Source organism: Rhineura floridana, chromosome 4, assembly GCF_030035675.1.
Source record: "Rhineura floridana isolate rRhiFlo1 chromosome 4, rRhiFlo1.hap2, whole genome shotgun sequence".
NCBI lineage: Eukaryota > Metazoa > Chordata > Lepidosauria > Squamata > Rhineuridae > Rhineura > Rhineura floridana.
The window spans coordinates 39500284-39523315 of NC_084483.1; the positions used below are offsets into that span (position 1 = coordinate 39500284).

At 41.1% G+C, this 23032-nt stretch overlaps 1 protein-coding gene across 1 annotated transcript in view; it reads right to left on the bottom strand.

The window, feature by feature from the left end:
• Window positions 1-23032, bottom strand: part of DCDC2C (doublecortin domain containing 2C) — a 94647-nt gene that overhangs the window by 70705 nt on the left and 910 nt on the right. The window contains exons 2-4 of the mRNA XM_061626058.1: window positions 10277-10328; window positions 6231-6307; window positions 2492-2623 (exon numbers count right to left, since the gene is read on the bottom strand). Coding sequence (XP_061482042.1) covers window positions 2492-2623; window positions 6231-6307; window positions 10277-10328 — 261 coding nt within the window. The remainder of the gene's footprint in view (window positions 1-2491; window positions 2624-6230; window positions 6308-10276; window positions 10329-23032) is intronic.

Consider the following 23032-nt stretch of genomic DNA (forward strand, 5'->3'; position numbering starts at 1 on the left):
CCTTAACCACAACCACCATCAAATTGCATATCACATCTGTCTTCATTAAATGAACCATAAATATCACAAATTCAGTATTTTCCAGCAATACCATAGCACAAGAACAAGAATCCAAGACACAGATCCTTACAGATCCTCATAATTTTTCATAATTACCCATGAATATTCATGGTGATCCAAGTTTTGGATCAGCGTATGCGTGGTGCTGGCAAACACTAGATCTGTGATTTTAACTGTACAATCTACCCCGTAAGCTTTACTTTGAAAGTGGCTTTTGAGGACTCCAAACAGAATAAGACAAATTCAAGAGGATCCATGTTAATTTTATTGGATCCAACATTCACTTAGACCCCTTAGAAAAGCAAAGAATCTCAGGACTTCCAGGAAGGGTGACTTCGCTTGTGCCTGCTTTTGAGACGGGCTCCCGCCTCAGAAGAAGCTTATTCAGATATAAATCAGTCAGAACATTTTTTTTTTGACTGATGAAATTTCTCCCGGGCAGGGAGAAACGTAGAGATCAACCTCAAAAGCCTGTTTTTGTTGGGAGGACTGGATTTCATTAATTTATGAGAAAAGGTCCAGCCAGCAATGCCGGACGGACTTCCGAACAAGCTCTATCTGATTAATGCGACACGTTTATCCTTTCTTCAAAGAGAAAACGGACTAACAGGCAAGCACCCTTCTTTCTATTTTTTTTACTTGGTTTAAATTGTTGCAGCAAAAAGAGATTTGTCAAATGAATCAGCTTTAAAGAACTTCTGGGTGAGCTATAACTCTTCTCTGTTATTCACGAAATTAACATCTGCTTCTATTGCAAAAAGCTGTCCTGGAAGTGCATTCTAAAGATATAAACAGAAGAGGGATTTCTATTCCGAGGAGAAAAAAATAAAAAATATGAACTTTGGAACATTATATTGTCTGGGACTATTCTCTTTTTGGTCTATTTTATTTTGACGAATCTGCTTCTTCACGACGCCACTAACTGTTTTGATGCTGGAAACTAAATTTGTTTTGTATTCTTGAACATAGAGAGATAAGGCAGGCTGCTCTGTTTATACTGTGATGTCATCAAGCCTGGAATATTAACCCAATTGTTGCTGAAATAAGAAGTGGTTCTTCTTTATTTTTGTTTTGTTTTGTTTTCGTGGTTTTAAAAATGGCAATCAAGAAAGTGGCTGAGAATCTGGAAGTAATTATGTTTCAGAAAATAATGGATGAGATTGAGATAACGAAACAAACCCTGCGACAGGGCAGTAAGGAGCTGAAAATTGAACTGAGTAAAATGACGCAGGAGCTTAAAGAAATAGGGGATCCTGTGAGAGAGGAGAATGAGATCAGAGATGAGAAAAGAAAAAATAAAGGGAAGATGCAAGCCCTGGAGATTGGAACAAATGTGGAATTGGAAAAAGATCTGGAGTTTATGGATATTAGAAATAAAATCTACTGTTTGGAATTTAACGTTATCTCTGAAGAAATTGATGAAGATATTAGAGATAAACTTATCAATGGCTTGGATAATTTTCTGGACTGGAATGACGTGATGGAGCTTGATATAGAGAAAATCTATGGAATTAACTGCAGCCATGTGACAATGGAAAAAATCTCAAGAGATGAGCCAGTGCATTTTGTAAAAAAGAAGAACAGAGATATGACTTTACAACAATATTTCAGCAACTTATTCAGAATCGATGGCAAGAAAATATTTGGGATAGAGGAAATTCCCATCAGACTCTTATTATATGACTATGGCTATGACAGCAAGATTATTATGGAATACTGATAATGGAAGATTGGACACTGAAATTACTGGACTTAACAGGACTATTGAAGATGGAAGATGGAATTAATATGGATAATGGAATAATGGCTATTGAAATTATTGGACCTAACAGATTTTGATGAGATGGATTAATCGATATGTTTATTTGGACTATGGTTATGACAATAAGATTATTATTATTATTAACGAGATGGATTAATCGACATGTTTATTTGGAGAAAAATTGATAGATATATTTCTTAAAGAATTGAAACCTCTCTTTGACTTTTTGTGGAAAGAATAAAGTAATGTTTATGAGATTTGATGATTAATTAAGATAACTACTGGAGGAAAGTGATTTTATAATATAATTTAAGAGACAGGATTGTTATATATTGTAGACCTATAACTGATCTGCGACAAATGGGAAGTCAACATTTTATTTTTTTGTTTAATCATTTTTGTTTTGTTTTGTTTTTTGTCTTTGAATGTTTTATGATTTTGTTTTGTTTGTTTTATGAAAATTTGAATAAAAATTATTGTAAAAAAAGAAAAGAAAAGCAAAGAATCTCTGTGTGTCTGCACTTTCTTTCTGTTCCTCCATAGGAAGGAGAGAGAACACACCACAGTTTCTCAAAACTCCAAATGTTCCTATGGGCCCAGGAAGGTTGGTGACTCTCACTTTAATGTAATAATGCCACTCTTTTTTGCTATATTCTATGCACTGCTTACCTATGAATACCCCCAGAGCGAGAAAATACTTTTTCATTTATCAGTCCAAGGACACCATTCCAACTTTTCAGTGTAAACTTGGGAATGAGAATTTTCACAGGTGTTATCAACATATCTCCATTTGTGAAAACACTACAAAAAAGATATACACAACGTTTTCAGTAAGGAAACTTCTGGAAAATAAGGTATTACAAAATGCAATCTGTTTCATTAGGGATTCAGATAGCTAAATTTCAGCAACAAGCTTAACTTATTTGATAAAACATTTGAACTCATCAGTGTTGTATAGTTTCACCCATTTCCATCTGACATGATAGGGGAGCCAAAATTGAAAAATGTTCAGTTGGAGGACCAAGAAAGATACAGCCTTTGAAAATTCAATTCAAGAAAATTCAAGAAAGACACAGCCTTTGAAAATTCAATTACTTTCTCTCAACAAGATGTCCTCAACAATTCCCAGAGGAAATAAACTATAATCCTTTTAAAGAGATAATAGAATCAATTGATTTCTTCACTGAAGCCCACATTAGAAAATGGTTCTTCCTCTACCTGCAAAGATCCATGGAACCACTTTGGGACTAAAGCTGCAGTCCTAAGTATACTGACCTGGAAGTTAAGTCTAAATTAAATCAATGAAACTTACTTCTGAGTAAATTTGATTAGGGTCTGGGCCAAAAAAGCTTTTCAAAAAAACAAAAGTTTGGATAAATCACAAACAGACATTAAGCCAGTTTAAATATCTATATATTTTTGCAGTATGGCAATTCCAGGTCCCCACTCCTCCACTTTTCCCCCCTTAAGGTGTGTGTTTGTGTTGAGGGGGGAGTGCCACCAATAGCATAATCGAAAGAAATGTTGACACACACAACATAGCAACAAGGTTTGCTCCAAAGGATTTTTTGAGCATTGCTGTTAATTTCCTTAAGAGTTTTACTGCAAAAGGGCAGCCGGGGATGGGGTGGGGGAGTTTTTCTGCTCTCTCATACCTGACCTATTATAACAACCCATCTGATCTACTATAAGGCTGGATAATTTTTTTCCCTATAATAGCGTAAGCAATGCTGAAGATTCATCTACATACATATCTCCCACTTTCACATTCTGCTTCAGTATTACAGGGTATACCAATAAAACTGTATTAAGGAACAATGGAATGGAAGATTAGAGCATGGTCAAAAACACATTCAGCACTGGGGCCCAACTACTCTAACAAGCTGGTGACAAGAGAATGTTCATGACAGTCAAGTGCCATGGGTCATTCTATTTGGGGAGACAGATCAGCTCTGAGGCGTTTGTGTTCTTTCCCAAGGCTCTACAGTATTCCCATTACATTTGACTTTCTACCATAACTCTTTTTATGCACAGACTGGCTTTCCTTGGTGGAAACTAAGCTAAGACAGTCACAAAGGTAAAGCTTTTAAGACTCTCTTAAGTGTTCTGCTGGTTTATTTAGAGTCTAATAAATATTTTATACTTGCTTCTAAGCTGCTACCCCCTGGTTTACAGACTGCAGAGAGACAGGAAGAATCTGAGGTGAAGTTCATTTCTGCGCAGCAAGGATCACAATCTGGCTAGTTGGCAGCTATTTGAGGATTTGGTATTATGGCTCTCCATATCATTACAACACTGTTTTTCTATTACATCAGAGACTGTTGCAGGATTTTCTAAGCTAATTATTTTAATTTTTGTTCCATTTGTATTTCACCTTTTTCTCTAAGGAGATCAAGATGGCATACATGGCCCTGCCTCTCTCATTTTATCCATTTTTCATTCATTCATTCATTCGTTCATTCATTCAATTTATATCTTGCTCTTCCTCCCAAAGGAGAAACCAAACATTTAAACCCACATTTAATTAAATAGTCAGAAACCAAATATTTAATTCCTAAATGTCACAAGTGATGGGACATCAACAGATTTCTAATTCACATTACAATAATGGTTAGTACGAGTGTGATTGTAAGTGCAATGTTATCTTATAAAACATTAAATTTTATAAGCCACAGCGGTTGCTCTCAGAGGGTATTTGGGGCCATCTAGTGGAATTATCAGTGCATAGATATAAAATGTGAATCCTGCATTAAAATGAATTTTATTTACAAATATATGGTGGCAATAATAACTATGAGAAGTATAGGAAAGGCCCTTGTTCTTTCTGACTAAGGTGACCCCACCCCATTTGAAGTACTTTAAAACACTGCCATCGCTGACCTTCTTTATACATCAGAGACTGAAAAACTGAGAATTGTATCAACATTAACTATCAACATTATATGAACCTCAGAAATGCAAATCCAGATAAGCATATTAATTGGCCAAATACAAGTAGTTGTCCATGCTGAAAATACAAAACATGATGTAAGTTTGGATTCAGAATCTGCTTATTTCCCTGCCCCTGTAAAATTTCATCTGCTGCACTTCTCTTACACAAGGCAAACTAACTTCTGTAATTTATTTACGGTATTTTTATCCGTCCCTTTCAACAAGGAGCTCAGATTCTCCTCCCATAACAATCATATGAGGTAGGTTAAGCTGAGAGAAGATGCCCTGTTTGCACATGGGAGGAAACCATAATTAATGGTTTATCATGAATGTGCCCATCTGGAGTGTTTTGTACCTTCCCAATAGCATATGGAAAAAACAAACCACAATCCCTGGCTTTGTGTAATGTCCAAACCAGGGATAGTGGTCTCTGAAGCAAACCTTGGCTTATTAGCATGGTCTGTTTGGAGCCCTGTTTCTGAGGTAATACTAAACTAGGGATTGTGGTTTGCTTCTCCAGTGCTTGTACATAGTAAGCCATGCTTTATGGCTTACCCTGATTAGGGATGGGATCCATTAGCTGGTGCCATTTCGAAAGCATTTCATCAACCTAACAGGAAATATTGATTCGAGTTTGTTCTTTGTCCACTATCTGCTGCTTTTACCGGTATCATTTTTCCCCTCTCCAAAATTATTGATATTAACACTGATATTTTCTTTCAAAATATTGATATTTTGAAAGGAAATATTGATAAATGAAAGAAAATATTAATATTTTGGGGGGGAAACAAGATTTTGAAAGAAAATAATAATTTGAAAGAAAATATTGATAAAGGAAAGAAAGCAGTTTTGTCGCCACCACCTCCTTCTACACTGTGACTGAGGCTGATCAGTTTTCACCATAGCAACCAGGGGCCAGCTGTTTTCCTTTTGGAAAGGAAAAGAGGAAAGCAGCTTTCAGTGCCTTCCCCACCTACTCCTCAGCAAGCCTAGAATCAACATGGGTGAGACATGGCTTACTTCCTGGCAAACTTGGCAAACTCCTTCTTGGCAAACTCCTTGCTTGGAGTTTTATTCAAGTGGTGGGGGGTGGCAGAAAGAGAGAGAGAACTGTACTGCTGTGCTGTGGATAAAATTAATAAAAGAACAATATATTCAAGGGAATATTTGATGGAGGGAAAAACAGTGCTGGGGAAAGCTGCTGAAGTTCGGAGCAAACATGATTGCTCCGCAAAGATGGGGAATATGTGGACCATTTTAAAAAATCCAGTGCTGAATCTGAATTCAGTGGAATTCTTGCACAACCAGAGTGGCCCAAGTGCACCAAGTTCATGTCTAAGGATTTGAATGCAGATTCTAGTCCAACACTCCAGTTGTCTTTATAATTATTCTTTCAGTTGGACATAGGTAATATCTGAGGTTTGTTAAAAATATACATGCTAATAATTTTTAAAACATTTTTTTAAAAAATACTTACTTAATATTTAGTGGCTTTTTACCGCTTGATTGCCATTTGGAAGGTACTTGTATATTACTGTGGACTACTGGCCGAATCTGCAAAAACAGTAAACTACATGCAGTATTATGTGATGCAACATGTTTATAAGATTTCATCATTAAAGCTGACAGTACATGCAAATAAAATGATGCCATTTAAGCAGCTGTACTTGCTTGGAAGTCAGATACTGAATTTGGAGTGATCTACCAGGATCCTAAAGGCTAAATTCCTATATGTTTTATACTTCCTAACTCACTGCATCATAACCACCATCTTTTCAGCATCCTTCCATTTGCAGGCTGACACTGTTCAGTTTGCTGGGAGAGCCACTGTCTGTTAGAATGAAGTTCCTTCCCTCAGAGGCAGAACAAATATGACATGGCAGATAATGCAAGTAAAATCTCTGGTGGATTATTTGGACTGGGGCCACAGGTATGGCAAAGGGGAGAGGTTAATATTTTACTCCACCCCGTTTTCCTGATTAAACACAGACACACAAACAGCTATTTATCCTACTGGCCAAACTTACAGATATCCCTATTGGTAAACAGCAGCTTCAAAGGGTGGGGGGACAATCAAGAAAATAGGCTACACCCCCTTTCATCAGAGCTCTGGTCCCAGTCTATATGAGAAGATCTCACAGATGCTGTTAATACTTGAAGAAAAATGAAGGAGATCCTATTCACAGTGTAATATCCTAGCTCAGTGGTTCCTAACCTTAAAGAGTACAGGGCCCCCTTTATAAGCTAAAAAAAATTCGTGGCACCCCCCCCACTAATTGTAATTTTAGTCTCTGTTAATTGAAAAAATAGTGCACATCAAATATCCCTTTCCATAAAAAGCTCCCTGCAGACAGGGGGGTGTTGATTTCTTGTCTTAATGCAAAGGTCCAGTCAAATTGGTATGTCCCTCACCCCACACACACAGTCTGAAGATGTACAGTCCTGTCTCCCAACACCAGTGAGTTACAGTGTTGGACTAAGATCCAGGTTCAAATCCCCACCCAGCCATGAAGCACTCTGGGTGACCTTGGAACGGACAGTCTCTCAGTCTGACCTATCTCTGCAATAATAAATACATACATACATACATACATACATTTCTGCTGCAGTGCCAAGACCCCAGCCTCAGCCAATCTGCTGAGCTTTTTTTCCTTTTAAATAGTAAGAAGCAGCAATGTGGTGATGATGGGGATGCTAGATTGTGCACTGCAGACAACAGGGTGGATAGATTAAGGGGGGTAGTGCTCTTAGGCCTTGGGATGATCATCAGAACTGATGACTTGGTTAGTGTGCACTTGGGGAATGAGAGTGGAGCACAAGACAGGTCAGCGCACACAAACACACCTGCCCTTCCTGCAAGCATCTGCAGGCGTGCATGCATTTGGGCACGTGAGAGTGGGAAAGCCCTCAACTGCCGCAGCATCTTGGAGAGAGGGACTGGAGGGGCGGAGTGTAGGTGGAGGAAAGGGGGGATGCTGGCACACACACTTGGTCCTGAGCTTCCTCACTGCTGCTTGGCTCCATCTGGACCAAAGACGAGAACTGGGCAGCCTCGCAAATAAGAATGATTTTTTAAAGGAGGTGGCAGCGAAGCAGGAGCCAAGAAAGGCAGGCAGGCTGCCAGGAAGGAAGGGGGAAAGCAGCCTTTCCTTGCAACCTTGCTTCTTTTTGCTTCACAAAAATCCCTCTCCTCTCATTCTGAGCAAGGGTGTCGTCGGCAGCAGCAGTGTGAGGAGATGGGAGTCAGTGATAGCAATCCCCTCTTCTTCCTGGTAGCTCCACCCTCAGCCTCCGCCACATGTTTTATAGGCAGATGCCTGCCCTCAGCATGCCTGAAAGATGCTCTGCCACTTTAGCAAAAGGCCTCCTCTCTCGTTGGAGCAAAGGGAAGGTGTCATCTGCAGCTGAAGTGCGGAGCAGACAGCATCCAGGGAATGAAGACTTTAAAAAAAAATTAATTAATAAATAATTTCTTTACTGTTCACCCCCCCTTGGGTTACTTCAGGACCCCCCTGGGGATCATGGCCCCCAGGTTGGGAACCACTGCCCTAGCTCTTTAGAATGCTAGAGTGAGGCGTGGCTTTAGAGTGAAGCAGCACTCTGAACACTTAGAAATCCATTGAGGGAAATTCAGTTACAGTGGGTTGAGGGCATTAGATTGAATGAGGATGAAAAGTCAGTCAAAGAAATTTCACTGCATAGGTCAGTGCTATGTAACCAAGCCTCTGGCTCATACGGTCCCCCTTCTTCCACCAGCGCTACCACAAGGAGAAAATTGGAAGCATCTGCTTCCAGTTTCAAACTAACCATGATTTATTATTTTCTCCAAATCAGAACAAATCATGGTTAGTCTAAACTAGGGGTGGGGGGACCAATGACCCTCCAGGGATGTGCAACTCCCATCATCTCTGACCGCTGGCCATGCTGGCTGAGGCTTATGGAAGTTGAACTAATCACAGTTCCTTGTTCTGATGAATTGTGATAATGTGGTTAACTAAAAAACTGAAGCAGATGGAGGACGAGAGGCTACAAGGGAGCAAACTCGGATATGTAATGCTAAACTATATTTTAATATTATGTCCAAACCAGGCCTGTGAGGATGAGGGTGGGATGAGGTCACAGTGGGAAGGAATTGGTGATTACTGAGATAGTATCTGTTTGTTGTTTAATTTGTTTCAATAATAATTCATATGTTCTTTGATAACTACTGTCTCTATCTCTTCTATAAGTGTATAGTCAATTATTCTGTCTGTCAAGGTATGAAAACAGATCTCATAGTATGACTCTAAAAAACTAGGGTTGTCTCAGCAACTTTCCTCAAAGTTGTCTGGCATAAGTGAGAAGCTGCTACTAGGAACTGAGTAGAATTCTTTCAATAAGATTAGGTGATACTACACAAAGTGAGAGCAAACTGTGATTGCAGCTCTGGAAGAGGTGTTTTTAAACCCTTTTCCCCATACTGTTCGATCCCACTGATTCACTGGGAAAAATGCATGTCTGCCTCAACATAAGAACTTAAGACCAGCTTCTATATCTACAGACAGAACCACAGATAACTCCAAGTGGGCAACTTGCTCTGACAAGGGTTGGGAGAAGACTGAGGCCTTTTAAGCCTCTTGTCACCAGACTATCTCCTCCAGGTTCCACCGCCTCATGCAGAACTTCAGAGTCTGAAATGGCCAACCCTCTGGCCTAAAGACAGGCACTCCTCTGCTCCATAGCCTCCCCCTGGTACACTCTTTGTGCCACTGGAATGGTAAAGTGTGATAAGAGGCATCTTGTTCCTTGGGCTCAGGAAAAGACACCCACGCGGGTTGAGACTCTGGCCCTGGTGGTCTGGGAGGTTTCCCTCAGGGCTTCTCTCTGCCAGCTTCAGTCACAATGGTCCCCTAATCTCCAGCAGCCAGCTTAGAGCCCTGAACTTGATCTGGCTCCTTAGCTGGTGCCTCTACAGCCTCCGATTGCATCTAGAATGCTGCTGAATTCAGCACTCACATCCTGATTGAGGGCTTTCCATAAGCACCTGGTTGGCCACTGTGAGAACAGTATGCTGTAGTAGATGGGACTGTGGTCTGATCCAACAAGGCTCTTCTTATGTTCATATGAAAGCCCTATCCTCCATCTAAGAGGATAACAGCCTCACCTTACATGATAGAGGATATTTATGAAAGAGTTAATAGTTGTTAGGTCTCATTATTATTGTTGTTGTTTTATTTTGCCTGAAAATCTTTTTGTTTATATTTTGCACTGATCTACTGCCTTATATTGTTTATGCTGGATGTGGGTTTTTTTCCATGTTCCGTGGCAAAACTATATATAAATTTTAATAGAATTCCAATGGGAAAGTAGAATAAAGATAGTGAAATACATAAAATGGGCCATAAATTCAGAATAACCTTAGCATAATTTCAAAAATACTTTGAACTTGTCTTTTTCAATTAGTTTGATAAGTGATATGCTAGTAAAACTAAGCAAATGTTGTCTCCTGCCAATAACCAAAAATGGCACTGATGAAATACTCACCACCTCATCTCTCTTCTTTCTTTCAGGTTTCTTTGCTCCTATATTGAAATAACTGAAGGAAAAATATAACTAGATTAAACAAAAATTATTCAATAGCTTGTAAATTTAGTTAAACGTTTTGGCCTCGCAGAACAGATCCAACAGCCTCCAAATCATAGAGGGGATCGATCTATATGAATCTTCGAACCCCAGAAAAAGAGGGTCTACCAACAGATATAGGCATATGACTGTGACAGAGCAACTCAGAAAGAGTCTCAGAGTAGAGATAGAGGGATAAGCAGACAGGTCAAGTTACCAAATCAACTCCATGTACACATTTATTTGTTTTGAAATCAGTTAATCTGCTGAAGTCTGTCCACAGTACAATTCAGCTATTTCCAGACTTGTAGCCATGTTAGTTTGTTGCAGCAAAAACAACAAAGGGTCTTCTGGCACTTTAGAGATGTAACAAATTAATTTTGTTATAAACTACCTCAAAGGAGTGTTTCCTAGTAGGTGGAAGCTGAAGGGAACAGGAAAAACCAAGGATGAGGGCAGAGAATGTCACCTGGCCTGAGTAATCTGGACCATAGGACAACAACATGTTATTTCTGTACCTGATACCAGACTTGAATGTGATTTTAATTGTGACAATCTTTTGATGTAAGTATTCTAAATAAATAATCCAGTGGGAGCAGCGATGTTAGTCTCTTGCAGCAAAAACAAAGAGTTTTATAGCACCAAAAAGAGTTCTGCATTTATTATGATATAAGCTTTCATGGACCTGTCAGACAATGTAGGCTTGGGTCCACTAAAGCTTATGCCATAACAAATTTGTTAGCCGTTAAAGTGCCACAAGAGTACCAGACTGTTGTTTTAGAAACATTCACGTTTTCTATAAATGACTGTTTCACAGATGCCTAAGCTTCAAAAAATAATGTGGCATAGTCATTATACCTTTATTATATATTGTGTGGTATAGTCATTATACCATTATACCACAATAATAAACAGATTTTGTTTAGGAACTTTCAGTTTCTTTTAAATATACTGCTGTATGGTGTCATTTTCAATTCTTCAACTAAGATGAGCCAGCCTACAAAGCCTCACAGTGCCTCACAAATTAGGCACTTTACATGCTTAAAACCTATAGCAAAACTTCTATATTCCATATTTACTCCAAATGTATTGAACTCCATGGGGAGCAGGGAAATGGACTTGATGTCCTCTGCCGAGACACTAATAAACAAATGAATAATAAACCTGATGGAGTGACAGCAACAGGTGACTATAAATATTTCTAAAGAAATGTGCACCATCAGTAATTCTGACGCATAAGCAGAAATCGTGGATTAATTAAAGAAAGTATTACAAACTGAAGTTTAATTAACATATTACTATCTCAACCTAGCAAATGCTGTCAAAATGAATGCATTTACTAACTACAGTATTGGTGCACTAATTCAAGTTTACTGATATAAAATAAATGCTATTCAATCGTACTGCCTTGGTTTATTAATTATCTGTTGGTTTATAATGCATTACTGAGAAAATAAACTGAAAAGCATTTCTAAAAGACTTTTTAAGGGAACTGTAATTACTGAAAAGGATTACTGTTTACAGTAATGAGCATCGTGCACACAAATAAATTGCTTACATGGACAATCAACATTTATGTGGACAAAAATAGGTTCAAACAAAAATCTGATCAAACAGTTTGCACTTGCAGCACAGAGAGGAATGTAAACACATCCTAATCAAAATCACTGTATTTCAGTATTCAAATAACTGTACCTATGAAAGATTCCAATTCATGCCTGTACTTCTCCCCTCTAAGCAAGCAAGAACAATGGCACTGTTATAATGCTTTACTGTTGTATACCAAATGATAAAGATTTACACTTAAGTTGGAAATCTTGTGTATTTTAATTCAATCATCGTTTAGTGAACTCATAAGTAAACATAAGAGTCTACAGATTTGTTTTGGGCACTTAGACAGCCACATTATTTCATATTCTGTAGGCTTCCTTTGTCAACAATTGCAGTAGAACTAAATGGAACATGACATACTAAATGTGGTTATCCACAAGCTGACTCTTCATACTCCAATTTGCTGAAAAATTCTATGGACAGAATCAGATTGTCACTGTCAATGTGTTGTTAATGCAGCATTTTTAAGCTACCAGATGCTATCTCTAGAATAAGAGTAAACAAATTATATCTGCTTGCTGTAGGATTGGTCAAAATGACCATTCCGCACCAATTACATTCTAATATATCATGGTTTAATATGCATTCAAAATGAGGTCAGTTTTCATATTTGCCTTTCACTAACTATACCATAAATTTTGCAAGCGACATACATCTTTACACCAACAACTTGTGCCTTTTATATGATTCTCATAACTGACTTTTGTTAGTAATAATACCAGTTGCTTTTGCTATATTTATGGCTAATGACATTTAAAAATTGTTTTGCTGTAATGACATTTCTAAAGCAATTGACACATTAACCAAAGTATAGCAAAGATTCTGTTTCCTGACTTCTAACAGAGCAGAGCAGAGGGAGCTGTGTCAGCTGGTCCAGAGGATATACAAGCGAGCCAGCTGTCAGAGAGTGAGTGAACAGAGACAGCTCACAGGAATTTGGTGGAGGTATTTGGCAGAGGAAAGGGGAGATCCCTAAAAAAAAATTATTGTATGTCGCACCACATACCAGTGGCACTCTCCTGTTTAACCTAAAGGAGGATAGGACAAAGCACAGGTCATTCCAATAGAAGTAAAAAGAAAGAAACAAAAGGCAGTAGAGACTATGGACGGGAATGACACTCCAGTGGTTGTGACCTGCAAGGTGTATGCAATGTTTGTTTTCTTGCCCGAGAACATCATGGCATGCACATGCAACAAGTGCAAGTTGGTGGCGCTGTTGGAAGAAAAAGTGAGAAATCTGGAACAGCAGGTGGCCACACTGAAGAGTATAAGATATGATGAAGAGTTCTTAGATAGAACAATGGAACAACAGCAGCAAAGAAAAGTACAGGAGGTGGGAGTACAACAGCATCTTGAAGCAGATGAGGAGACTGTGGTGGACAGCAATGATGAAGTGGAGGAAACTCCATGGAAAAGGGTGACAGGAGCAGAAGAGCTAGAAGACACCCTGCACCGGTGGAACTATGGAACCGCTTTCAGGAACTTGAAGATGAGGACAGCCTGCAGGAGAAGAATTACAGGAGACCCCACAAGACAGCAAGTGAGAGGCTGAAGCTCAGTCAAGCAGAGACAATAAAACTATGCCCCACGACAAGAAGAGAAGGGTAGTAGTAGTAGCAGTAGTGGGAGACCCCTTACTGCGTGGGATTGAAACCCAAGTATGTTGAGTCCATGGACTTGCCAGGTATGCTATCTCCCTGGTGGATGGAGATGTGACGGAAAGGTTGCCATCACTCATAAAGCCCACTGATAGCTATCACTTTCTTCTCATCCATGTGGGAATGAATGATGCTGCCAAGTGGACCTACAAAGAAATCACATCAGACTTTGAAGCTTTGGGAAGAAAACTGAGGGATTTGGGGGCCCAGATAGTCTTCTCGTCCATCCTTCCAGTACTTAGAAGAGAAGTAGAAAGGGAAAGAAAAATACTCCAGGTGAATGACTGGCTACGAAAGTGATGCTGACATGAAAGATTGGGATTCTGGGACCACGGGCTATGCTTCCTGGAAGATTGACTGTTGGCAAACGATGGGTTGCACCTCACAAGGACTGGGAAGAACGTGTTTGGCCACAGCATGTAGAACTACATCAGGAGAGCTTTAAACTGATTCCTAAGGGGGAGGGAGACGTAAACTTGGCGGTAACGACTAACAAAGGCTTATGCACAGTAAGAGGAACTGAGAGAATGGTTCTAATGGGGCCCAGTCTTCATAAAAATGTAGGAAAGAAGCCAGGCAGTAAATCACATGGTCTTCGGTGTCTGTATACTAATGCCCAGAGTATGGGAAACAAGCATGATGAATTTGAACTCTTTAATACAGGAGAGTAAATATAACTTGATGGGTATAACTAAAACTTGGTGGGATGACTCCCATGACTGGAATAGAGCAATTGAAGGATATAACTTTTTCAAAAAGAACAGAAGAAACAGAAAGGGAGGCGGAGTCATGGTATATGTTAAATATATATATCCCTGCACAGAAATACAGGAAGATAAGCTTGGTAGCTCCACTGAGAGTATCTGGACTAAAATTAATGAGGCAAGGAATAAAAAGAACATGGTAAGAACATAAGAACATAAGAAGAGCCTGCTGGATCAGGCCAGTGGCCCATCTAGTCCAGCATCCTGTTCTCACAGTGGCCAACCAGGTGCCTGGGGGAAGCCCGCAAGCAGGACCCGAGTGCAAGAACACTCTCCCCTCCTGAGGCTTCCGGCAACTGGTTTTCAGAAGCATGCTGCCTCTGACTAGGGTGGCACAGCACAGCCATCACGGCTAGTAGCCATTGATAGCCCTGTCCTCCATGAATTTGTCTAATCTTCTTTTAAAGCCGTCCAAGCTGGCGGCCATTACTGCATCTTGTGGGAGCAAATTCCATAGTTTAACTATGCGCTGAGTAAAGAAGTACTTCCTTTTGTCTGTCCTGAATCTTCCAACATTCAGATTCTTTGAATGTCCACGAGTTCTAGTATTATGAGAGAGGGAGAAGAACTTTTCTCTATCCACTTTCTCAATGCCATGCATAATTTTATACACTTCTATCATGTCTCCTCTGACCCGCCTTTTCTCTAAACTAAAAAGCCCCAAATGCTGCAACCTTTCCTCGTAAGGGAGTCGCTCCATCCCCTTGATCATTCTGGTTGCCCTCTTCTGAACCTTTTCCAACTCTATAATATCCTTTTTGAGATGAGGCGACCAGAACTGTACACAGTATTCCAAATGCGGCCGCACCATAGATTTATACAACGGCATTATGATATCGGCTGTTTTATTTTCAATACCTTTCCTAATTATCCCTAGCATGGAATTTGCCTTTTTCACAGCTGCCGCACACTGGGTCGACATTTTCATTGTGCTGTCCACTACAACCACGAGCTCTCTCTCCTGGTCGGTCACTGCCAGTTCAGACCCCATGAGCGTATATGTGAAATTCAGATTTTTTGCTCCAATATGCATAATTTTACACTTGTTTATATTGAATTGCATTTGCCATTTTTCCGCCCATTCACTCAGTTTGGAGAGGTCTTTTTGGAGCTCTTCGCAATCACTTTTTGTTTTAACAACCCTGAACCATTTAGTGTCGTCAGCAAACTTGGCCACTTCACTGCTCACTCCTAATTCTAGGTCATTAATGAACAAGTTGAAAAGTACAGGTCCCAATACCGATCCTTGAGGGACTCCACTTTCTACAGCCCTCCATTGGGAGAACTGTCCGTTTATTCCTACTCTCTGCTTTCTGCTTCTTAACCAATTCCTTATCCACAAGAGGACCTCTCCTCTTATTCCATGACTTCTAAGCTTCCTCAGAAGTCTTTGGTGAGGTACCTTGTCAAACGCTTTTTGAAAGTCTAAGTACACTATGTCCACTGGATCACCTCTATCTATATGCTTGTTGACACTCTCAAAGAATTCTAATAGGTTACTGAGACAGGACTTTCCCTTGCAGAAGCCATGCTGGCTCTGCTTCAGCAAGGCTTGTTCTTCTATGTGCTTAGTTAATCTAGCTTTAATAATACTTTCTACCAGTTTTCCAGGGACAGAAGTTAAGCTAACTGGCCTGTAATTTCCGGGATCCCCCCTGGATCCCTTTTTGAAGATTGGTGTTACATTTGCCACTTTCCAGGCCTCAGGCACGGAGGAGGACCTGAGGGACAAGTTACATATTTTAGTTAGCAGATCAGCAATTTCACATTTGAGTTCTTTGAGAACTCTCGGGTGGATGCCATCCAGGCCCGGTGATTTGTCAGTTTTTATATTGTCCATTAAGCCTAGAACTTCCTCTCTCGTTACCACTATTTGTCTCAGTTCCTCAGAATCCCTTCCTGCAAATGTTAGTTCAGGTTCAGGGATCTGCCCTATATCTTCCACTGTGAAGACAGATGCAAAAAATTCATTTAGCTTCTCTGCAATCTCCTTATCATTCTTTAGTACACCTTTGACTCCCTTATCATCCAAGGGTCCAATCGCCTCCCTAGATGGTCTCCTGCTTTGAATGTATTTATAGAATTTTTTGTGGTTGGTTTTTATGTTCTTAGCAATGTGCTCCTCAAATTCTTTTTTAGCATCCCTTATTGTCTTCTTGCATTTCTTTTACCAGAGTTTGTGTTCTTTTCTATTTTCTTCATTCGGACAAGACTTCCATTTTCTGAAGGAAGACTTTTTGCCTCTAAGAGCTTCCTTGACTTTGCTCGTTAACCATGCTGGCATCTTCCTGGCCGTAGAGGTACCTTTTCTGATCTGTGGTATGCATTCCAGTTGAGCTTCTAATATAGTGTTTTTAAACAACTTCCAAGCATTTTCGAGTGATGTGACCCTCTGGACTTTGTTTTTCAGCTTTCTTTTTACCAATCCCCTCATTTTTGTGAAGTTTCCTCTTTTGAAGTCAAATGTGACCGTGTTGGATTTTCTTGGCAATTGGCTATTTACATGTATGTTTAATTTAATAGCACTGTGGTCACTGCTCCCAATCGGTTCAACAACACTTACATCTCGCACCAGGTCCCAGTCCCCACTGAGGATTAAGGCCAGGGTTGCCGTCCCTCTGGTCGGTTCCATAACCAACTGGTCTAGGGCATAGTCATTTAGAATATCTAGAAACTTTGCTTCTTTGTCATGACTGGAACACATATGCGGCCAGTCTATGTCCGGGTAGTTGAAGTCACCCATTACTACCACATTTCCTAGTTTGGATGCTTCCTCAATTTCATATCTCATCTCAAGGTCTCCCTGAGCATTTTGATCAGGGGGACGATAGATCGTTCCCAGTATTAAGTCCCTCCTGGGGCATGGTATCACCAACCACAACGATTCTGTGGAGGAGTCTGCCTCTTTTGGGGTTTCGAGCTTGCTGGATTCAATGCCTTCTTTCACGTATAGAGCGACTCCGCCACCAATACGTCCTTCCCTGTCCTTCCGATATAGTTTATATCCAGGGATAACCGTATCCCACTGGTTTTCTCCATTCCACCAGATCTCCGTTATGCTCACTATATCACTGCTCTCCTCTAAGACCAAGCACTCCAGTTCTCCCATCTTGGTTCGGAGGCTCCTAGCATTAGCGTACAGGCACTTGTAAGCAGTGTCTCTCTTCAAGTGTCTTTGGCACTTGTGGTTTGGCCTGTGGTAATTTTGCTCTTCTGAATTTATATCCTGTGCCCCTGCTCTCACAATGCCTACTTCTAGGCCTACCCCTTTTAAAATGTCATCATTTCTTTGGTTTTTATCCCAGGGGAGAGGTTTATTCCGAACCGGACCTTTCTCAGCTCCTGTCAGGTTTCCCCCCTCAGTCAGTTTAAAAGCTGCTCTGCTACCTTTTTAATTTTAAGTGCCAGCAGTCTGGTTCCATTCTGGTTCAAGTGGAACCTGTCCCTTTTGTACAGGCCTGGCTTGTCCCAAAATGTTCCCCAGTGCCTAACAAATCCAAACCCTTCCACCCGACACCATCGTCTCATCCACGCATTGAGACTGCAAAGCTGGGCCTGTCTGGCTGGTCCTGCACGTGGAACTGGTAGCATTTCAGAGAAAGCCACCTTGGAGGTCCTGGCTTTCAGCATCCTACCTAGCAACCTAAATTTTGCTTCCAGGACCTCACGGCTGCATTTCCGCATGTCATTGGTGCCAACGTGCACCACGACCACTGACTCCTCGCCAGCACTGTCTACCAAACTATCTAAACAACGGGCGATATCCGCAACCTTCGCACCAGGCAGGCAAAACACCTTGCGGTCTACACGCCCATCACACACCCCACTGTCTATGTTCCTAATGATCGAATCACCCACTACAAAGATCCCTCCACCCCCTGGAGATATATCCTCGGCACGAGAGGATAGCTGCTCATCCCCCAAGGAATGGGTCCCTTCTAAGGGATCGTTTCCATCTTCCTCAGCTGGATGCTCTCCTTCCCCGAGACCATCGTTCTCCATGATAGCAGGAGAGCTATCATTGTTGGAGTGGGAGTTGGAATCTACTACCAACCACCCAATCAAGGAGAAGACAAGGATTAAACATTTGAAAACCAAATTTCCAATGTCTCAAGGCATGATGTAGTAGTAATGAAGGACTTCAATTACTCCAATATCTGTTGGGAGACAAAATCTGCCAAACACGGTCCCTCCAAGAAATTCCTGACTTGTGTTGGAGATAACTTTCTCCTACAGAAAGGGGAACTCTCGGGGAAAGTGACCACGCTACACTTGAGTTCTTGATTTTAACAGAAGCAAAAGCTGAGAGTAGCCATATGTGTACATTGGACTTCACGAAAGTCAATTTTAATACTCATTACAATGGTAAGTAAGGTTCCATGGCAAGAAACCCTAATGAGAAAAGGAGTCCAAGAGGGGTGGGAGTTTCTAAACGAGGAAACACTAAAGGCACAATCGCAAACAATTCCATCAAAGAAAAAAGGTGGAAGACAGCAGAAGAAGCCAATGTGGCTTCACAAAAAGCTTAGAGATGACCCGAAAACAAAAAGGGACACATACAGGAAGTGGAAAGAAGGCCAGGCCACAAAGGAAGAATACAGGCAGGTAGCATGGAATTGCAGGGATGGCGTCAGAAAGGCTAAAGCTGAGAATGAGCTAAGGATAGCAAGAGATGCCAAAAGCAACAAAAAAGCTTTCTCCAGGTACATCCATAGCAAAAGACAGAGAAAAGAAATGGTGGCACAGCTACTCAGTGAGGATGACAAAATGATAACAGATGATAAAGAAAAGGCAGAAGTCCTCAATTCCTACTTTGGCTCAGTCTTCTCCCAAAAGAGGGTCTATGACCCTCCTGGCAAACGTGAAGTTGAAGGGGTAGGACTGCAGCTTGAAATTGATAGACAAATGGTCAAGGAATACCTAATCATTTTGAACAAGTTCAAATCTGCAGGGCCCGATGAACCGCATCCTAGAGTATTGAAGGAACTGGCTGAAGAACTCTCAGAACCACTATTATCTTTGTGAAATTGTGGAGGATGGGTGAAGCGCCAGATGACTGGAGGATGGCTAATGTTGTCCCTATCTTCAAAAAGGGCAAAAGGGAGGAACCAGAGAACTACAGACCAGTCAGCCTGACATCAATTCCTGGGAAAATTCAGATCATAAAGGGGTCAATCTGTAAATAGCTTGAAACAATGCAGTGATTTCTAGAAGCCAACATGGATTTATGAAGAACAAATCCTGCCAGTCTAATCTTATCTCATTTTTTTGATTGGGTAACCTCCCTGGTAGGCTGTGGGAATGCTGTGGACATAATATATCTCGACTTCAGCAAAGCTTTGACAAAGTGTCCCATGATATTCTGACTAGCAAACTAGGTAAATGTGGGCTGGATGGAACAACTATGAGGTGGATCCACAGTTGGCTACAGAATCATACTCAAAGAGTGCTTATCAATGGTTCCTTCTCAAATTGGGGGGGGAGGTAACAAATGGGGTACTGCAGGGCTCAGTCCTGGGCCCAATGTTCTTCAACATTTTTATTAATGACTTGGATGAGGAGGTGCACCCTCAAGGTACAGGAAATGCTTGTCACATTTGCAGATGATACAAAACTGAGAGGGATAGCTAGTACCCTGGAAGACAGAAACAACATTCAAAGAGATCTTGATAGGCTGGAGCACTGGCTGAAAACAACAGAATGAGATTTAACAGGGACAAGTGCAATGTTTTACACCTCGGAAAAAGAAACCAAATGCACAGTTATAAGACGGGGGATTCTTGGCTCAGCAATACTACACACAAGAAGGATCTTAGGATTGTTGTTGATTACAAGGTGAATATGAGCAAACAGTGTGATGTGGCTGTAAAAAAGGCAAATGCTATTTTAGGCTGCATTAACAAAAGCAGGACTACAGCTGAATGTCAAAAAGACTAAAGTAATGACAACAGATTTATGTAACTTTACAGTTGACAATGAGGACATTGAACTTGTCAAGGATTATCAATACCTTGGCACAGTCCTTAACCAAAATGGAGACAATAGTCAAGAAATCAGAAGAAGGCTAGGACTGGGGAGGACAGCTGTGAGAGAACTAGAAAAGGTCCTCAAATGCAAAGATGTATCACTGAACACGAAAGTCAGGATCATTGACCATGGTATTCCTGATCTCTATGTATGGATGTGAAAGTTGGACAGTGAAAAAGGCGGGTAAGAGAAAAATCAACTCATTTGAAATGTGGTGCTGGAGGAGAGCTTTGTGCATACCATGGACTGCAAAAAAGACAAATAACTGGGTGTTAGAAAAACTTAAACCAGAACTGTCACTAGAAGCCAAAATGATGAAACTGAGGTTATCATACTTTGGACACATCATGAGAAGACATGATTCACTAGAAAAGACCATAATGCTGGGAAAAACAGAAGGGAGTAGAAAAAGAGGAAGGCCAAACAAGAGATGGATTGGTTCCATAAAGGAAGCCACAGACCTGAACTTACAAGATCTGAGCAGGGTGGTTCATGACAGATGCTCTTGGAGGTCACTGATTCATAGGGTCGCCATAAGTCGTAATCGACTTGAAGGGACATAACAACAACAACACACAGAAGTATAGTTTCCAAATCACGTGAAGTATTAATTCCTCTCTATTCAGCAATGGTTAGGACTTATCTTGAGTACTGTATCCAGTTCTGGATGCTGCACTTTAGGAAGGATGCAAACAAACTGGAACAGGTTCAGAGGAGGGTAACAAGGACAATCAGGGGACTGGAAACAAAGCCCTACGAGGAGAGACTGAAAGAACTGAGCATGTTTAGCCTTGAGAAGACTGAGATATGATAGTATTCAAGTACTTGAAAGGTTGCCGCACCAAGGAGGGCCAGGTTTGATTCTTGATCGTCCCAGAGTGCAGGACACAAAATAAAGTTGCAGGAAGCCAGATTTTGACTGAACATCAGGAAAAACCTCCTAACTGTTAGAGCGGTGTGACAATGAAACCAATTACCTAATGAGGTGGTGTGCTCTCCAACACTGGAGGCATTCAAGAGGCAGCTGGACAGCCAACTGTTGGGTATGCCTTAATTTGGATTCCTGCACTGAGCAGGGGGTTGGACTCAGTGGCCTTATGGGCCCCTTCAAACTCTATGATTCTATCACTCTACCATAGGATGATGGAAAAGGTTTCAGGCTGTTGCTGATTTAAATGACTCACAGACCATTTAAAAGATAAAACACAACATAGGGCACTTAAGTATGCCCGATTTATGTGTATTTTTTGTTCCCATTTCTATTATTAATCACTTATATAACACTTTACCCTGTAAAAAGTTATTTGCAAACATTATTGTAATGCTCACAACCATGGACATTTTTCCTTTTACAGATGAGTAAGTGAAACTGAAAGATTATGACTTGGCCAGAACCATCCCCTGACTAAACAGCTAGCTTATTTTATTAGCATGGATCCTAAGAGGGCCCTGCAGATGTTATTGAACTATCAATGACTTGGATGAGGAGGCATATGATGAGAGTAACAGCCAGCAACTTATGAAGGGCCACAGTTTCCCCACCCCAGTATCAAGAGACCAGTTTACCTATTTGGGCATGTCTGCAGAAGTGGAACTTGAATGCATTCATTCAGTGCACCCAGTCCCTGTAAGCCATCTAGCTGCCATGCTGACTCTGTCAGTTCTTTCTGAAAAGCCAGAACTGCAAGGTCAGTGTGGGTGATAGAGTCTACATGCCAGAATGAGACACAAAACCTTTTGCCACACAAGCCCCAGCCTGCACATCTGTGCACAAGGCTTCCTTTGTGGGGAAGAACACATCCCTATAGTGATGGGTGGGAGGAGTTAACCCACACCTGCACGAACTCTTGCAAGGCCGCCCAGGATCTCAGGCAGCCTTACAAGAGAGTTCAAAGGGATAGGGCAAGCAAGCCTATTTAAGGCCTTACCTTGCCACTAGCCAGCCTTTCTCCCGAGCCAGCTTCCCCACCAACCCTCCCTCAGTTTAGAGCCTCACTGAACTTATCTATCAGGCTGGATAGGAATTTTTCCTCTCGGCTAAATCTGACCCCCTGGTTGAGCAGGGCTTTTTGCCTATCACTCGGTGGTTGGGGCTAGACATTGTTAGGCGTCAATCTTTCACTGTCACAACTTTAGCAGAAATGGCATTGGGCAGGATCAAAACTGAGGTGGACCCCTGTTAGGAGTCCAGGGGGCTCATGTACTGGCAAGATCTCTTGCAGCACACACCCTGTCCCACTGATTGCCCAGCAGGCTCCCAAGTGTCATGGTCTGCACCACACCAGGGATCTGAATGCTAGCCAGTTCCCACAGGGTGCTTACACAGCTGCTTGCCATGTTGGAAACATACCCTCTGCTGAGAGAATAAGATCTAGCTTGTTTGCTGTAATCAATAAAGTTGTGGCCATTAGCTACCGGGCTAAGTTCAAGGTTCTGGTTTTGGTGTACAAAGCCCTATACAGCTTGGGACCAGAATACCTGAAAGATTGTCTTACCCAGTTGATCACTACACTCTGCAGGTGAGGGCCTCCTGCAGATACTGTCTTATCAGGAGGTCCGTTCCGCACACCATTGGAAATGGACCTTTAGTGTTGTGGCACCTACCCTTTGGAATTTTC